Here is a 14,451-nt window from a genome sequence, read left to right on the forward strand (position 1 = left end):
CCTGAGTTACTTCACTTAGAATAATAGTCTCCAATCTCATCCAGGTTACTGAAAATGATCTTAATTCATTCCTTTTCATGGCTGAGTAGTATTCTATTGTGTACACACAGTTTCTTTATCCACTCTGATTGATGGGCCTTTGGGTTGGTTCCATGATTTTGCAATTGTGAATTGTGCTGCTATAAACACGCACGTTCAAGTATCTTAGAAAAAGACAATATTGAACCGTTGATGTTGGCAGTCACTGTTGCTTTTCCCGCCACTCCTTAGTTCAGCCTATCTCTTTGTTTTTCCAATACTTGTAAGTTGTAGCTTCCTTCAACCAAACTTCCATTGTCTGAATACCAAGAGAAGTTTTCCTACAATGTGTTAGATGCTAAGGATTAGATCACCTGGAATAAATGGTTCTTAACTATCAGTGGCATAAAACAGATACTTAGCTCCAATTGCCATAGGTTCAGTTGTTCCAATTGGCCATTATAAGTTTTTTGTTCCCCCCACCCTACAGTTTATCTTCTGCTATGTCAAATTGTGGCTGTGATCGTCTGTTTCATAATTTTTAAATCATATGACACGTGATTGATGTTGTTGCTTTTCCAGGATAGCTCATTGAATAATATTTAACAGGATGCACATACTTAAAATTCTAATTGTAAATATTACTGTAAGCAGCTTTCAAAATTGTGAGAACTTAAAAAAAGGTGTTAAAACTCAAGTTAACCAGCAGCCTGCCCCCACTCACTTAGACCCCCTTCCTCACTGCTCTGGGTATAGTTAGGGAAAGCACATTCCCATGGGACCTGGAGGACTTAACACCCCTGTTTTTCACTAAACAGCCTCCTGTTTTAAAAAAAAAAAATCATTTTTAACATTTGTTGATGATTGTTGAGTGAAGCAAGTGCTCACATCCCCCACACCAAATAAAAATTCCTTGAAATGTAGACAAAAGAGATCCAAGCCCAGTATAGCCTCCCATCCACCACTGCCCCTACCCTGCTAGCTCTGCTGTAACAGACCTTAAGAGTGCAAGTTAGTTCTTATTTGCAAGGCAGATGGAAGCATGGTGTGGGTTTGCATTTGAGTGACCTGTTGTAAAGAGACAATTAAGCCTTCTGGAATTATCTGTACACTCAGAATTTCCTACTTACATTTCTGGAGTCTCTTCCCTAGCTATAGAATGTCAAATCACTTGGTGAAACCAAAAGGGAATATATTACATCCTTGAGGTTCTTAGGGGGAAAAATGAGTTGATTGATTTTTACCTATGAACGAAATATTAAAAAGTCTGAACACTGGAGGACATCCAGCAAGTTATAGAAAATAATTCAGTGTGTCCACAGTAATTAAAGATAACAGAAACTTAAATATGGTTTGTATTTGTCCCCGTTTGTTCACTTGCTAATGCATTCCCTGATGGGTGTCCCCATGACATTACTGTTGGGTCTGCAATCAGCTATCTGACGGAGTTGCAAGAAAGATGGAGTGCAGCATGTAGTTTCCCGTGACTCTGCAGCAAACAAAGGCTGTCCGCTTCATGACGACAGCCAAGGCGGACTCTCTCATGCTCCAAGAAGTTCAGTTGCATCCTTTTAGTTATGAATAAAACTTGCAATAAAACAGATTAATCACTGCAATCACTTTTAACCACAGGGAACACTATGACAGAGTAAAAACTAAACTGTCATAAATTTTGCCAGTTTAAGAAAATAAATTCCACTTTCTATTTACAAATTTCTTTATTTTGATAAAAATCTTTACAATTAGCTTTGCAAAGCTTTAGACAATATCAATGGTGTGGGTTTTTAAAAAAAATAGTAACTGTAGAAAAAATAAAATTGTTTAAACCAAAGATATGATCTTATCTGAACTATCCCCAAATACTGAGCTGTTTTACTCCAAAGGAGACACATTTGCTATTTGTATTATTTGCCAATCCTCCATTTTCACTGGTTTCAGCTTTTTTCTTCCATCCCATCATTGCTATTGGGAGGGAATGGGAAATGAAGAGGCTGACCAGACCAAATCTGATTTTATTTTTATTCTTTTAACTGGAAAATAACATAAGAAAATGGACCACAGATGTGCACACATTCGAGAATCAAAGGACAGTGGAATTTCCCTAAATGATAAGGTAAACACAAGAAAGGGAGGCTCAGGGCATGAAGAGATGGCCAATCTGAGGTCGTGGTTTGCTGGCATGAATAATCTGTGATTATAATCTGAAAATCTGTGATTATATAATCTGTAATTATAAGCTGATTATCTGGAGCACACAGCACTACAGATGTACACAAAGATGAAAGCAGAGTTCATTCTTGCTAACTGTTGGGAAAACCCTGTGACCCACCTCAATTCCTTCAATGTTCCCATCCCCTGGCATTTCACACTTAGCATTGACATTTTCTCAATGGGAAGGAATGTCTAGACGCTCCTCCAACAAAAACTGATCTTTTATAGCAATCAAGGACACTCGCTGGGTGAGGGAAACCCAGTGGCTCACACCTGTAATCCCAACACTTTGGGAGGCCAAGACAAGAGGATCTCTTGAGGCCAGGAGTTTGAGAACAGCTTGGGAAACATAGCAAGACCCCATCTCTACAAAGTTGTTTTTTTTTTAAATCAGCCAGGTGTGCTAGCACACACCTGTAGTCCCAGCTACTCGGGAGGCTGAGGCGAAAGGATCACCTGATAACCTGAGCCCAATTCAAAGCTGCAGTGAGCTATGATCGTGCCACTCAGCTCTAGCCTGGGTGACAGACAGAGCAAGACCCTGTCTCAAAAAAAATAAAAAATGAAAAAAGAACAGTTGCAATTATAATTATGAGCAGTCTGCCTGATGGGGTTCGAGGGCTCTTTTTGGTATCTGAAGAAGAAAAATCAGTAGCTAAGGAAAAAAAGCACAGTAACTCGGGTATAATTGGATGTGAACTTTCTATGACATAGCAAACTCTTCCTTTTTTCCCCTCAAGGCCATTGCTAAATGTTATCCATGAAACATAGTGAATGAAAATGTCATTGATTCTGGCAATTTTGATCATAAACTACTTAAAGTACCATCCACTTTTGTGTTTATAAATCACTTTTAAAAGACAATTCCTGTGTGCAGATAGTAAGAATGGAAGCAAGTATATTCTTTTGATGGCAGAGTGGCAAGAATTTAATTTCTATTCAAGATAACCTTCATGATGTTAGCAATAGAATGTGTTGAAACATTGAATATCACACTTGGGTATGTTCAGCCTCAGCACACTGTGGAACAAGCTAAAACTACAAATCTAGTCATTAAGAGTTGTGTAGTATGAGCTAGCAGTTGTTTAATCAAAAAGGGCTCATTTAATACTGTGCCTAATGTCAGAATTGATACAGAAATAAAATGCATCTTCTTCTCTCCCCTGTGCAAGATAAATGTGTGTGATATAACAGCGCACTGGGATACCCGCCATGAATTTCAGCTGTGATAGGAAAAATCCCTCCTCCTCTGCTGAGATGAGAGACTTGGCTCTGAGCAGTGAGAGAAGCAGTCTTGAGAGTGCGGTGTGTACATGCCAGGGGTGCACATGAAATTCTTTGGACAGTGGCATGAAAATGGTTGAACTTCTATTTATATATATGTATTACCACATCCCTTCGAAATTTGCTTTTGCCTGTTTTATGATGTATGTGTCAGTACAGTCCATGCACATAATTTAAAAATGAATAAACATAAATCACAGAGTGATGCCCAAAGAATTTCAGACACTACTCGCCTTGAGAAGTAAAGAGGGAAAGAAAAACGAAGTCTTAATCATATCCCCAGAACCCCCAAAACTGAGGAATCCCTTTTACCAGCAGCATCTTTTAACCCAAGAGAAGGTCCGAGAACAATCTGTGAACCACTGGGTCAAGAAGGAGAAACGGTGCTGGTTTCTCAACTTCCCTAGATATATCTGCTCTTGGAAGATAATTATTCTAACACAAATTATACTTTGGTCTACAAATGAGCTGAAGAAAATCATCAATCTATTTCTGTGTCAGGTAGAACTTGGTGGGTCCTGTGCAGACTATTAATTTCATGGGAAATAAGCAACAGGAGAGGCAGATAAATCATGAGCAGAGTGAAAAGCAGACCCAATGAATTCCTACCAAATCTCTTACTTTGCTTTTCTTATAGAGAACAAAATGACAAAGTATTTATGACCCACTGTCTTTGATATCTGTTTATCTCATTAGAGGAAAAATGCTTCTGCAACTATAAGAACATGTTCTATTCCAAGTTTCAAGAATTCAAACCCAGTTGATTTATACAGGTCAGCATTGTGCATACAGCCTTATAATCTTCACATTTCTGAAATCCTATCATTTTTAATTTTATAAAAACAAAACACAACATTAATTTTCTGTTTTTATTGCAGATAATATGTAATATTAGAATTTCATTGACATGCACAAAGTATATATAATAGAAAATAATGTTAATTGTTTTTAATGAAAATGTTTCATTAAAAAGTTAAAGTGAAGGCTAGTGTGAATAGCTGAACTTCTAATGTCATTTCTATGACTCCAATTTCTATTCAAAATTGATTTCTCCAAAGTTCTACATAATGTATTTGCAAGTCACATCAATGTTTATTTATTAAAGTCAGTGTTTTCAAGAACTGAAAGAAGCATTACATAATGTTTCCAACTGAGTCTGCTTCCATCTGTCCTGTCTTCCTATTCATCCAGTAGTTGAAACATATATACTGCACTTGGGAGAGAACAGCTAGGAGTCCCCTAAAGGATGCTGCATGTGATCACTCTGCCCTGTATTTTCTGTCATTTTACCCACCAGTGCTATCAGCCATCCCAAAGTATTCTCCCACCCTGGTCCTATGACCTACTAAGAGTAGTTATAATATAATCCACTAGAAAATACAAACTCCACTACTTGAAATAAACTCTATGAAGGCAGGGATTTTTATCCATTTTATTCACTCCTGTATCTTCTACACCTGGTACAATAACCAACACTCCAACGTCTATTTGTTGAGTGAATAAATGGATGAATGAATGAAGAACTATCTTTAGGCCACTTGTCATTTCCTGGCATCCTTTTATAATCCATGACACACTCACTTACCTTACAGATTTTTACACCTAAAGACTTCTTTCAGACCCCGCCCCCCACATTCCCAGTGCCACAGAGGTACCTGAAGCCCTAAGCTTTAAGTCCATTTTGTTCAACTATTCCAGCACTCAAATCGCTGGGTGAAGGCTGATTTCATTTGCATACTTTTCCAAGTCAGTCCTTACTTGGATCAGCAAAGCTTCCTCAGCATCAAAAGTTAGCCAGTGCTGCAAGAATGGCATATAAGGAAGACTAATTTAGAGTCAACTGACCAACTCAAACACAAAAGAACCCCCACGTGTTTAGCCAAAATCTTCTAACATTACCTTGCACATAATAAGCTTCTAATGGGCATTTACTGAATTGGACAGTAAGTATGGAAATACAGTATGAATGTAATATCTCTAAAGCATTTGATAAGTTATCATGTTATCCCAGTGAACAAGATAGTGAAATGTGGATTGGTCAATATAGTGCTGTTAAGAGAACTTGCTGCTAGAAAAATAACTATGTTTAAACTATGCTGGCAAATATTTTATTTGTCAGTCTGGTAGAATAGCAAAGGGTTCTAGTCTTGGTTCTTAATGAGCGTATCAATAACTTTACCTCCATTCTTTCTGAAGGTTCTGGCTAAACGTCAAGCCTAGACCATTCCAGGCTCTGGGCTAGATAGAAGTGAACTTGTATCATAATGAGAGTGTGAAAACAAGAACTTGATGATTCTCCCAAATACTTGTCCCATTGAGATAAATGCTTTTCTAGCTCCAGTGATTTCCCTTAAGTAGACTAATATTATAGAGCCTTGCATATTTCTAAATTAATCTCTTATTGCCCACATTGCATGTTTCTATCCCCTGTACATCTCTCAGAAATATATCTCTCTTGTCTTGCCTCCAGTAATAGGAAATGTAAATAATTCCTATTATGAGAAGGTTTTCCATATTATCAACTCTACATTTTCTTCCCTGCACTCCTCATTCAACTCCTAGCTTTGCCCTCTAGGTCCAGAGGAGAAAATGCTGACATCTTTGCCTCTCAGAAGCTCACTAAGCATGCCAGACAGTTCTTGAGCCCTTTTTCCACCCGTCCCCACTCTCCCATCTGAATAAACTTTTCATTTCCTACCATTAAAATTTCTAAACGATGCTAAGACTCATAAACAAGGTAACTCATAGAAGAAAGAATGGAACTTGGGACTCTAGTTGCTCAAATTTTAAAATTAGATACAGTGTTAATTTCTAGTTTTATAAATGGCTCATTTAAGAAATTCATACCACAGCCACTAATGTCAGATGCCAAAACAAAGGTGATAATGTTTGCCTAATATGGGTGCCAAAATCATCTTTGAGCCAGGAAAATGTTGGTGACATTTTCTTTTCTCAAATTATTCATAGACTCAGAATTTTAAAGCTGCTCTTGTCACCCATACATTTCACAGATGATGAAACTGAGATCTAGAAGAATTATGTAACTAGCCCAAGGTTGGTTAGTAGCAACATTACAAGGCATTTCTGGACATCTCCCAAACAACAAATTATGATCCTATAATCTACCAATGCCTGTTCTTTCCTCCAAACTCCTCATTTCTTAATAGCGTTGGCTCATTAACTTTGCAAGAAGCTAAATTTACATTGTTATTAATTATAACAATGACAGATATGTGAACTAGAAATTTCTCTAAAGAATAGTCATCCCTCCTAATAATACCACAGACAAGGAAACTGAAGGTGAGGAAGGTCTTGATACTTGGAGAACACACTGCAATTTAGCAACAGAGCCATCAATGGGGCCCATATCTTCTGTTCACAACCTAGAACTCTTCAGTGTTCTACACAAAAGATTAGCTAAACACCATCAATATTATAAATCTGAGATTGTTTTCATCTAAAAATAGGCATTCGTGACTGGGAAAATCTAGTTTTTTTAACGAGTATATGAGTTCCGTCTTACGGAAGTACTGGGCTAGACAACCATTTGTCAGAAAGATTGTAGAAGGGAATTTGAACAACCAGTAGAGGTTCAACTTCAATGGCCTCTAAAGTCCTTCCACCTCTACTATTTGACCCTGGACTGCCCTGGAACTGGCACCTCAGTTAGCCAGGGCATTTGCAGAGGCATTGTGCAATATCCTGTGGGGGTCCCCTCTTCTACTGTAGGTTGGACTCTGCCCTGCTGTTTCAGGCATTGCTCTATATCCAATTTACATGCAATCAAATACTCTAAGCATAGAAAGTGTAAGGACATGCAGTTCTGTCATTTCCAAAGACAGACTACACTGCTTAGCTTTCAAAATTGCCTTGCCTAAATGAGCACTCCATAACTGAGCCTCCACATTCAGCTTTTACAGTTTGTTCATGTACTATGCTACTATCAGAATTAATTATGCAGCATCTTCATGAGGAGAAATCAGATTTGGATGCAAGTTAGGAGAGAAAAGAAAATGGTGCACTTCCCAAAAGAAGATTTTACTGTATCTGCTTCCCCTAAAAGTGCTGGAGTCCTTCCACACGCAGACAGATTTTGGATGGCAGTCCCCAGCTGAGTTAGCCATGGGAAGGAGGAAGTTGGCATGTTTGAGAAATGAAGAATCCGCCAACTAGCAAGACTCTGAAGGCCAACACATTATTAACCCCCTCTTTTCTATGTCATTCCATTCCAGGCTGTAACTCGACACAAATCCGTCCGTTTGTTTTCCTACATGGCTACTAAATATTAAAATGTACTGATTTTGGACTTTTTCTTTTTTGGCATCATGAGTCCAAGAGAAGAGATGTCGATTTTTTTTTTTTTAATCTCAAAGGGGAAAAAATACATTGAGTCAAGTTCTGAAAGTTAAAGGAAGCTTCACAAGTTGTCACACTGAATATTTTTACGTGAATGGCATTACCAAAAAAAAAAAAATCAAACTATCTGATAGCATTCACAGAAGACAGGTGTTGCACAGATTTCAGAAGAACAAATTGATGCTCTGCAACTCAGTGCCAAACAAAACAAACAACAAAGACAACCTGACAAGGTACCACGAACAGAAGACAGAGTGATAAGCAGAGAGTGAGTGCCCAAATCTGGAAAGCTCTAGTTTAAAGGGCGAGGACATTTTCTCTCCTCAGTGCCTGGACAGCGGGGAGGGTGGGGGTATGGGGTCCTCAGGAAGGTTGGAAAGCAGGTGTCCTATCTGCCTCGGGCAGCCTCCACCAGCCTCCACCAGCCAACGATTGGTCTCTGAAGTCTAATCCACACACACCCTGCACTTCAGGGGTATGAAGGAAGGTTCCGGGGCCTCCTTCGCTGCCCATCAGCCCTGCCAGGCTGGGATGACCACATCAGTTCCGTCTGACACCAGCATCCGCACAATATAGGCAAAGCCCCTTCCCCCTCTTCGGATGTCGGCACCACTTTTCTTCCAAACGGTATTTCCAAAAGGAAAGCACAACTTGAAGGAAGGAGCCCGGTTGAGAAAAGTCCAGTCTTTGACGGTTAGTCCCCCTCACGGGGAGCAGCGTCAAGAAAAGACACACATGTCAGGCAGGTGTACAAAGGCAGAGAAGGACGGGGAGAGAGAGAGAACCGGGGAATGGGAGGCGAAGGCAGGAAAGAAGGAGACAGAGGCGGGAGGTGCGGCACGGACTTGAAAGGACGCGCAAGATGTGGACGAAAGAAGAGAGTCAAGGAGAGGGAGAAGAAGGGAGGCAGTGGGGAAAGAAAGGGAAGAGATAAAGACTGGAGGCGGCGGGAAGGATGCAAGAATGCCCAGGCGCGGGGCCGCGGCTGGGAGGGGGCTGCGGGGACCGGCGCGCCCCTGGGAAGCCGCGGGCTGCGCTCCACGCGCGGGCGCCGGGGACGCGGGGTGCGCCCGCCGCTCACCTTTCAGGATGAGGGTGTCGATGTCCCGGTCGATGCCCAGGAAGTAGCACTTCCTCCAGAGGCCCGAGTAGGTGGCGAAGAGGGGCCGGCCGCACTCGGCGTCCAGCCCGCCGAGCCCCAGGAGCGAGCGCCAGGACTCGGGGTCGGCGCGCCCCGGGCCGCCCGGGAGCAGCCGGCGCCCCAGCGGGGGCGAGTCCCGCAGCGGCAGGTGCGACAGCGGCATCAGGCGGTTCTTCTGGTCCGGGGGGTCGGCGCCCGCGCGGCTGCGCTCGCAGCTCTCCTTGTGGCGCCGGGGGTCGGTCTCGTACCAGTGGTCGGTGAAGATGGCCGTGACGAGCAGCCCCAGGGAGCACAGGCTGAGGCCGAGGCTGAGCGCCGTGACGAGCGCCCGCGGCTCCATGGCTTCCCGCCCCGCCGCAGCCGCCGGTGGGCTCGCGCGCCGCCGCCAGACACAATGCACTTGGCCCCAGCTCTCCGCCCGCTCCCTCCCTCTTCCCCCCACCTGCCCCCCACCTCCCTCCTACGGCCTCGTCGCCCTGCGAGCCCAGCCCGGCTCGCTCCCTCTCCCCTGGCCTGATCTCGCCTCCCACCGCCCGCCCGCCCCCGGCCCGGCCCCCGGGCTCCTAGCCCTCCCCCGCGCCGCTCTCGCTTTCTTGCCCCCCTCCTCTTCCCCAGCCCCCTCTCCTCGCCCCGGCGCCCCCCACCCCGCGCACTCCCCTCGCCCCTCTCCCTACCTCCGATCCACAGTCCGCCCTCCTCTCCAGCGACCCCCCTTCCCCTTTTAATCTCTCCTCGCCGCCCTCATCCTCCTCTCTCCCCTTAACCCTGTCCCTACTTTCCCCCGACTTTTCTCCAACTCTTCCTCTCACTCTTTCCCCCACTCATTTGCTCCTCTGCTCCCCGGCTCCTGGTGCATTTATATCCCGGCTCTGGACTCGGTGCCTCTCTCCACCTACCCCTCGGCACACCCCTCCCGTCCTCTTCCCTCCAACGACCTTAAAAGACATCCACCGACATAAGACTCACTCTTGTCACTTGTCCAAGTTGATTTTGATCAGTGTCCCGTTTTGTACCCAGGAGCAAATCCCATCCAGGTCGGGCTGCGTGGTAGCGTTTAACTCCTTGGAATCTTGATCTCGAGTGCGAAGGTCCCTTTGTCCTGCCGCCTGCCGCCTGCAGGATGAAGCCTCTGAGACCCCTAGGCAGCCAGCTCTGTCTGTCGCGGCTCTTTCCCTCTCACTTGCCCATCGCTTAGCCTCTAAGCATTCTCTCTGCTCAAGCCCCTCTTCTGAAAGAAAAAGACACCGAGTGTGAGTGGAGCGATAGAACGATGACCAGAGATTTTTCTCCCACTTCATTTCAACCTGCTATGAGATGGACTTCTTTTTTCGTTGACTACGTCCATCTCCCGCCAGACTGACTGGCCTCCTGGAATTTCTAGAAGAGCCTGGAATCAATGAACCCTGGCAGTGGCACCTGCTCCATGAGGTGATTATTGCCTTTGCATACAGCAAGCCCCCAGTAATAAATCAAAGTAATGATTTTCTCCTGTGCAGGTTTCCTTCTTGGGCTGGGGGGGTGGGGGTCAACAGCAAAGCAATGCTACACACCAAAGTCAACACCTGAGCCTGGGGCAGTTCTTCCATCTTCCAGTCACAGAGGTTACTTCCAAGAATGGCAGGCAGATTCACATTTTCTAAAATGAGGAAACGCTAGGACCCGGGGTGCTAAGAGTTAATCACTTGTGCGGTATAGTCAGTCTATACCACAGAGGTGCAATACACTCGTGCCACTCAATGCCCCTGTGGTCATGTCAGAGACAGAAAACCATGCTGCACTGGCCCAGGGATGAAAATGTTTGTGTTCTTATGCTATGAAATATTAATGATGAAGAAATTATGAGGCATTCATTAGATGCTAAATGTCATTACTCCATGATTTAATGGGACTTATTAATTAGTGCCCTACATCAATTGGTATTAATATGCTTTATATCCTTCCTCTAGAATGACATCTGTAAAGGTGGTATAAGGCTCTTGCTGGGATTTATTTTCATTGCTGTTTGTGTTTAGCATCTTCAGAGGGTACATTTCCAGTGAAGATCATGTGCCTATTCTGAGCTGTTCAGTTCATAGATAGATCACTTAAGCAAATCTTTCAGTTATATCAGACCCCCGTTCCCATTTCTGCTGACCTGACAGTGTGAATTATTGCTTGGATTTTCTCACAGTTTCAGCAAGGTCTATGGTGAGCTCTAGTCTAATTAAGGAAGACAAAGAATTATAATTTTAGTGGTCCTCTCACCTATAAGCTTTTCCTTCACAGCAAACACTGAGCTCATCAAAGGAGTCTTAGCTGGATTTACACAAAAATGATAAGACTTAGAAGCTTTCTTTAATTTATACTCTATAATATGTATAAAATCCTAGATCTTAATAGATGCACAGAGAGAATACCTTTAACTGTGAGTCCACAGTTGACATCTGAAATTCACTCAAGTCATCATGTGTTCTTTTATTTTTAGAAATGCATCTTGAGATAAAGTTATCAAAACCTTGGAAGCCCCAAGGGTTGTCAAGCCTTTAGCAAGTCCTCATCCCCTTTTCAAGTCTTCACCTCATGTATTACAAGAAATAAATATTCAGCCACATTCCAGAGTCACCTAATCATCTTCACACAATAACCCTGTCTTCAGCTGGAGCTAGACAGAAGAAAGCCTCTTTTTAAGGCACTTCTGTTTAAATTAAAAGAACTTACCATTCTGTCTCATTTTCCTAGCTAGAACTCTTTGATCATACTCTTTTTAGAAAATAGCATTATTCTTGAAGTTCATTTATGTCTATGTTTAAGACCAGTCTCAGCATATAATCCAAAGGTTACTATATGATGGATTGCCCTTGACAGTATTTCATAAAAAGTGTCACACATTACAAATATGGGCCAGCAGTATGTAATGAGAGCGCTGCCTCTGCTGATGCAGCATTAACGGCGCCAGCAGGGATGTGGCATATGATGTGTACACAGGCTTTGTTACAGCAACTGCACATTGCTCCATCTATGTTTTTAAAATTCCCCTTTTGGATACTTCCAACAATGAACTATCACCCAGTAGCCCCCTACTCTGTTAGGGGAGTGAAAAATATGAAGATGAGTAAGTGGTGCCCATCTTCAAGATACTCCCAGCCTAGTGGCGAGAAACAGATGTATTGACAGAATGAGAGGCAAATGCTGTAGTAAAAAAATAAAAGAGAACAAAGGGTCATGGGAACATGGACAATGAAGAGACTAACTGCCGTGGGGAGTCAGGTGGGCTACATAGAGACAGTAACTGTTGAGTTAGTTCTTAAAGGATGAGTTAAACTTTGCCAAGAGGATATCAGAAATATTTGTATTGCAGTCAGAGAATACCTCTTTGGCCTAGAGTCTACTTCATACATTTGGAGGCTTCAATGTCTTAGGCCACTGTAAAATAAGTATTTTTTGTACATTTTTAAGTCATAAAGTTAACATGTTCTAATGACTGACTACAAGCTGGATAGCTGTAGATGAGTGGAAGGAAAAGTCTGAAAATAATCAGTGTAGGAGGCCATTTAGCTCAGCATGGAGTCAAGATGATGGGAGATCAAATATCCAGCCAGAACACCTGGCATATCTTAGCTGTGGCTATGCTATGACCTTGATGTTTTCAAACTTAGCTTGTTTTTTATTTGTCTTAAATTTCTCTTTGCCATCTCCAGATCCGATATCCCCAGTGCATCCCTCAGAGAAAAACAGAATCCCTCACATGACAGGGAGAGCTGGAGAATTTCCACCTGGGTATTTTAATGTGTTATTGGGCTCAAGATATTCAAAATTAAAGTCTCATATTTCCTTATGGTCTAACTGCCCTCCTCAACTCTTTTGCTGGTGTTATGTCACTCAATTCACTTAGACACAGTATTTTAGAATTATCTATCACATTGACAAAGTTATAGAGATCTTTCCTTTGAAATTTCTTTTATATCCACTCCTTCCTCTATATTTCTACCACTTGCTCTTACTGTGCCTCTACCTGTCACATCTGTATTATATTACAGCTTCCTCCTTGGCCTCCATGACTCCAGGATCAACCTTCCTGCAGTTATCCCGGATATTGTTGCCAAATGCATATTCTTCAAGTGTTACTTTATGTCATCTTTTGGCTTCCAACTGTCCTTTCTGGGTTAGAGAGAACTATCCACTCTAGCATTCCAAAGCCCTTCTTTGTTGCTCCCAGTATTCCCATGGCATTTACACATCACAACTGATGTGCAGGTCATGTTTAAATATTTAGAAAACAAAATACTTTTGCCTTCTCCAAACGCACTTACCATAATATCTATGACATTCATCATATTTCTCTCTATAGTCAGGAAATTCTTTAAATAAATATTTCCTAAGAAAAAAGGTCCATGGACACACACACACACACACACACACACACACACACACACACACAGAGTGAGAGAGAGAGAGATCTCAAACACAGAGCTATGGTAATGCTTTGTTGACATACCTGTGCTAAGCTAACCATCCTAACCATGCATATTCTAAAAGATTTTCACCCTGTTGCACCAGTGCTAAGATTAAAAGCAACATCTTTCCTCATTTCAAACTTTTAGATTCTGCAGTTTAAACTATGAATTTTAACCAAAACTACACACTAGGTTTCATAAAGAGTGTGAAAGTTTCCTCTTGGTAGTATCAGATTTTTTTCAGCATTCAATATAAGCATACAGTCAATTATATTGTTAACCTACAAATATATACAATATATACAAAATGTGCATTTTGCACATTTTTGAGGTGTCTTATGTTAAAGTCATCACTCTAACTTTTTCTCCTAAAACAATTTTATTTTAATTCAACAGCATATATTGAGCACCTTCAACGTAAGTTATTGTGCAAAGTCCCACTGGATTTTGTAAAGATGAAGAAAACACGGCCTGTGCCCTGAGGGAGCTTTAAGGTAGTTGGAGAGGAAGATAGAAATGCATGAAGCCACAAAGAAGAACTGCCTGAAACTAGTACTGTCACCAAGGTACAGAACAATGCAACAGGAAAACCTACTACAGAGAGATTCCTTTCTCCATTGGGAAGAATATGGGTAAGCCAAGATGCTGTCTCAGTTAGGCCTTGGAGGAAAAGGAGTATTTTCTGTATGTGTGTCAACTCAGTCCAGGGCAAAGCCAAAAGTAAATTTTAGAAGCAGCACCTACCATAGTGCTCTGCTATACCCCACGCATGTGGTAAGTCATCTTGGCAGTGCCATTTTGTCACTGACTAGAAGCCTGGAACCATAAAATACCACAAAACCCCCAAAATAGACAGTGCCTGATAAGTTTCTCATTTCACTGACACACCGCAGAATGTCACCATTCTTTTTCACATTCCTGGATTAAGCTGTTTCCTTTTTGGAGCCTTTAAGCACATATGGTGGGAAAGGAAAAAAGAAAAGTTCAAAGAAACCCATAACCATGTTA

General features: G+C 42.3%; 2 protein-coding genes across 19 annotated transcripts in view; both read right to left on the minus strand.

Moving 5' to 3' along the window:
• TMEM178A (transmembrane protein 178A) overlaps positions 1-9,424 on the minus strand; it is a 52,682-nt gene extending 43,258 nt beyond the window's left edge. The window contains exon 1 of one of the 2 annotated variants that reach the window (XM_009442374.5): positions 8,951-9,424. In XM_009442374.5, coding sequence (XP_009440649.1) covers positions 8,951-9,350 — 400 coding nt within the window. In that variant the 5' untranslated portion in view covers positions 9,351-9,424. The remainder of the gene's footprint in view (positions 1-8,950) is intronic. The other variant, XM_001135810.8, reaches the window with a different exon arrangement.
• Positions 9,425-9,640: 216 nt separating this feature from the next.
• LOC129135347 (uncharacterized) overlaps positions 9,641-14,451 on the minus strand; it is a 227,666-nt gene continuing 222,855 nt past the window's right edge. For 6 of the 17 annotated variants that reach the window (XM_063789966.1, XM_063789950.1, XM_063789949.1 and 3 more), the window contains one exon: positions 10,130-10,238. Coding sequence is in view for 3 of the 17 variants with exons in the window: in XM_063789971.1 (XP_063646041.1) it covers positions 9,982-10,238 (257 nt within the window). In the remaining 14 variants the exon portion in view is untranslated. Of the gene's footprint in view, positions 10,239-14,451 lie in introns of all 17 variants that reach the window. The other 11 variants (XM_063789971.1, XM_054678372.2, XM_063789967.1 and 8 more) reach the window with 9 other exon arrangements.

Source organism: Pan troglodytes, chromosome 12 (genome assembly GCF_028858775.2).
Source record: "Pan troglodytes isolate AG18354 chromosome 12, NHGRI_mPanTro3-v2.0_pri, whole genome shotgun sequence".
Lineage (NCBI taxonomy): Eukaryota > Metazoa > Chordata > Mammalia > Primates > Hominidae > Pan > Pan troglodytes.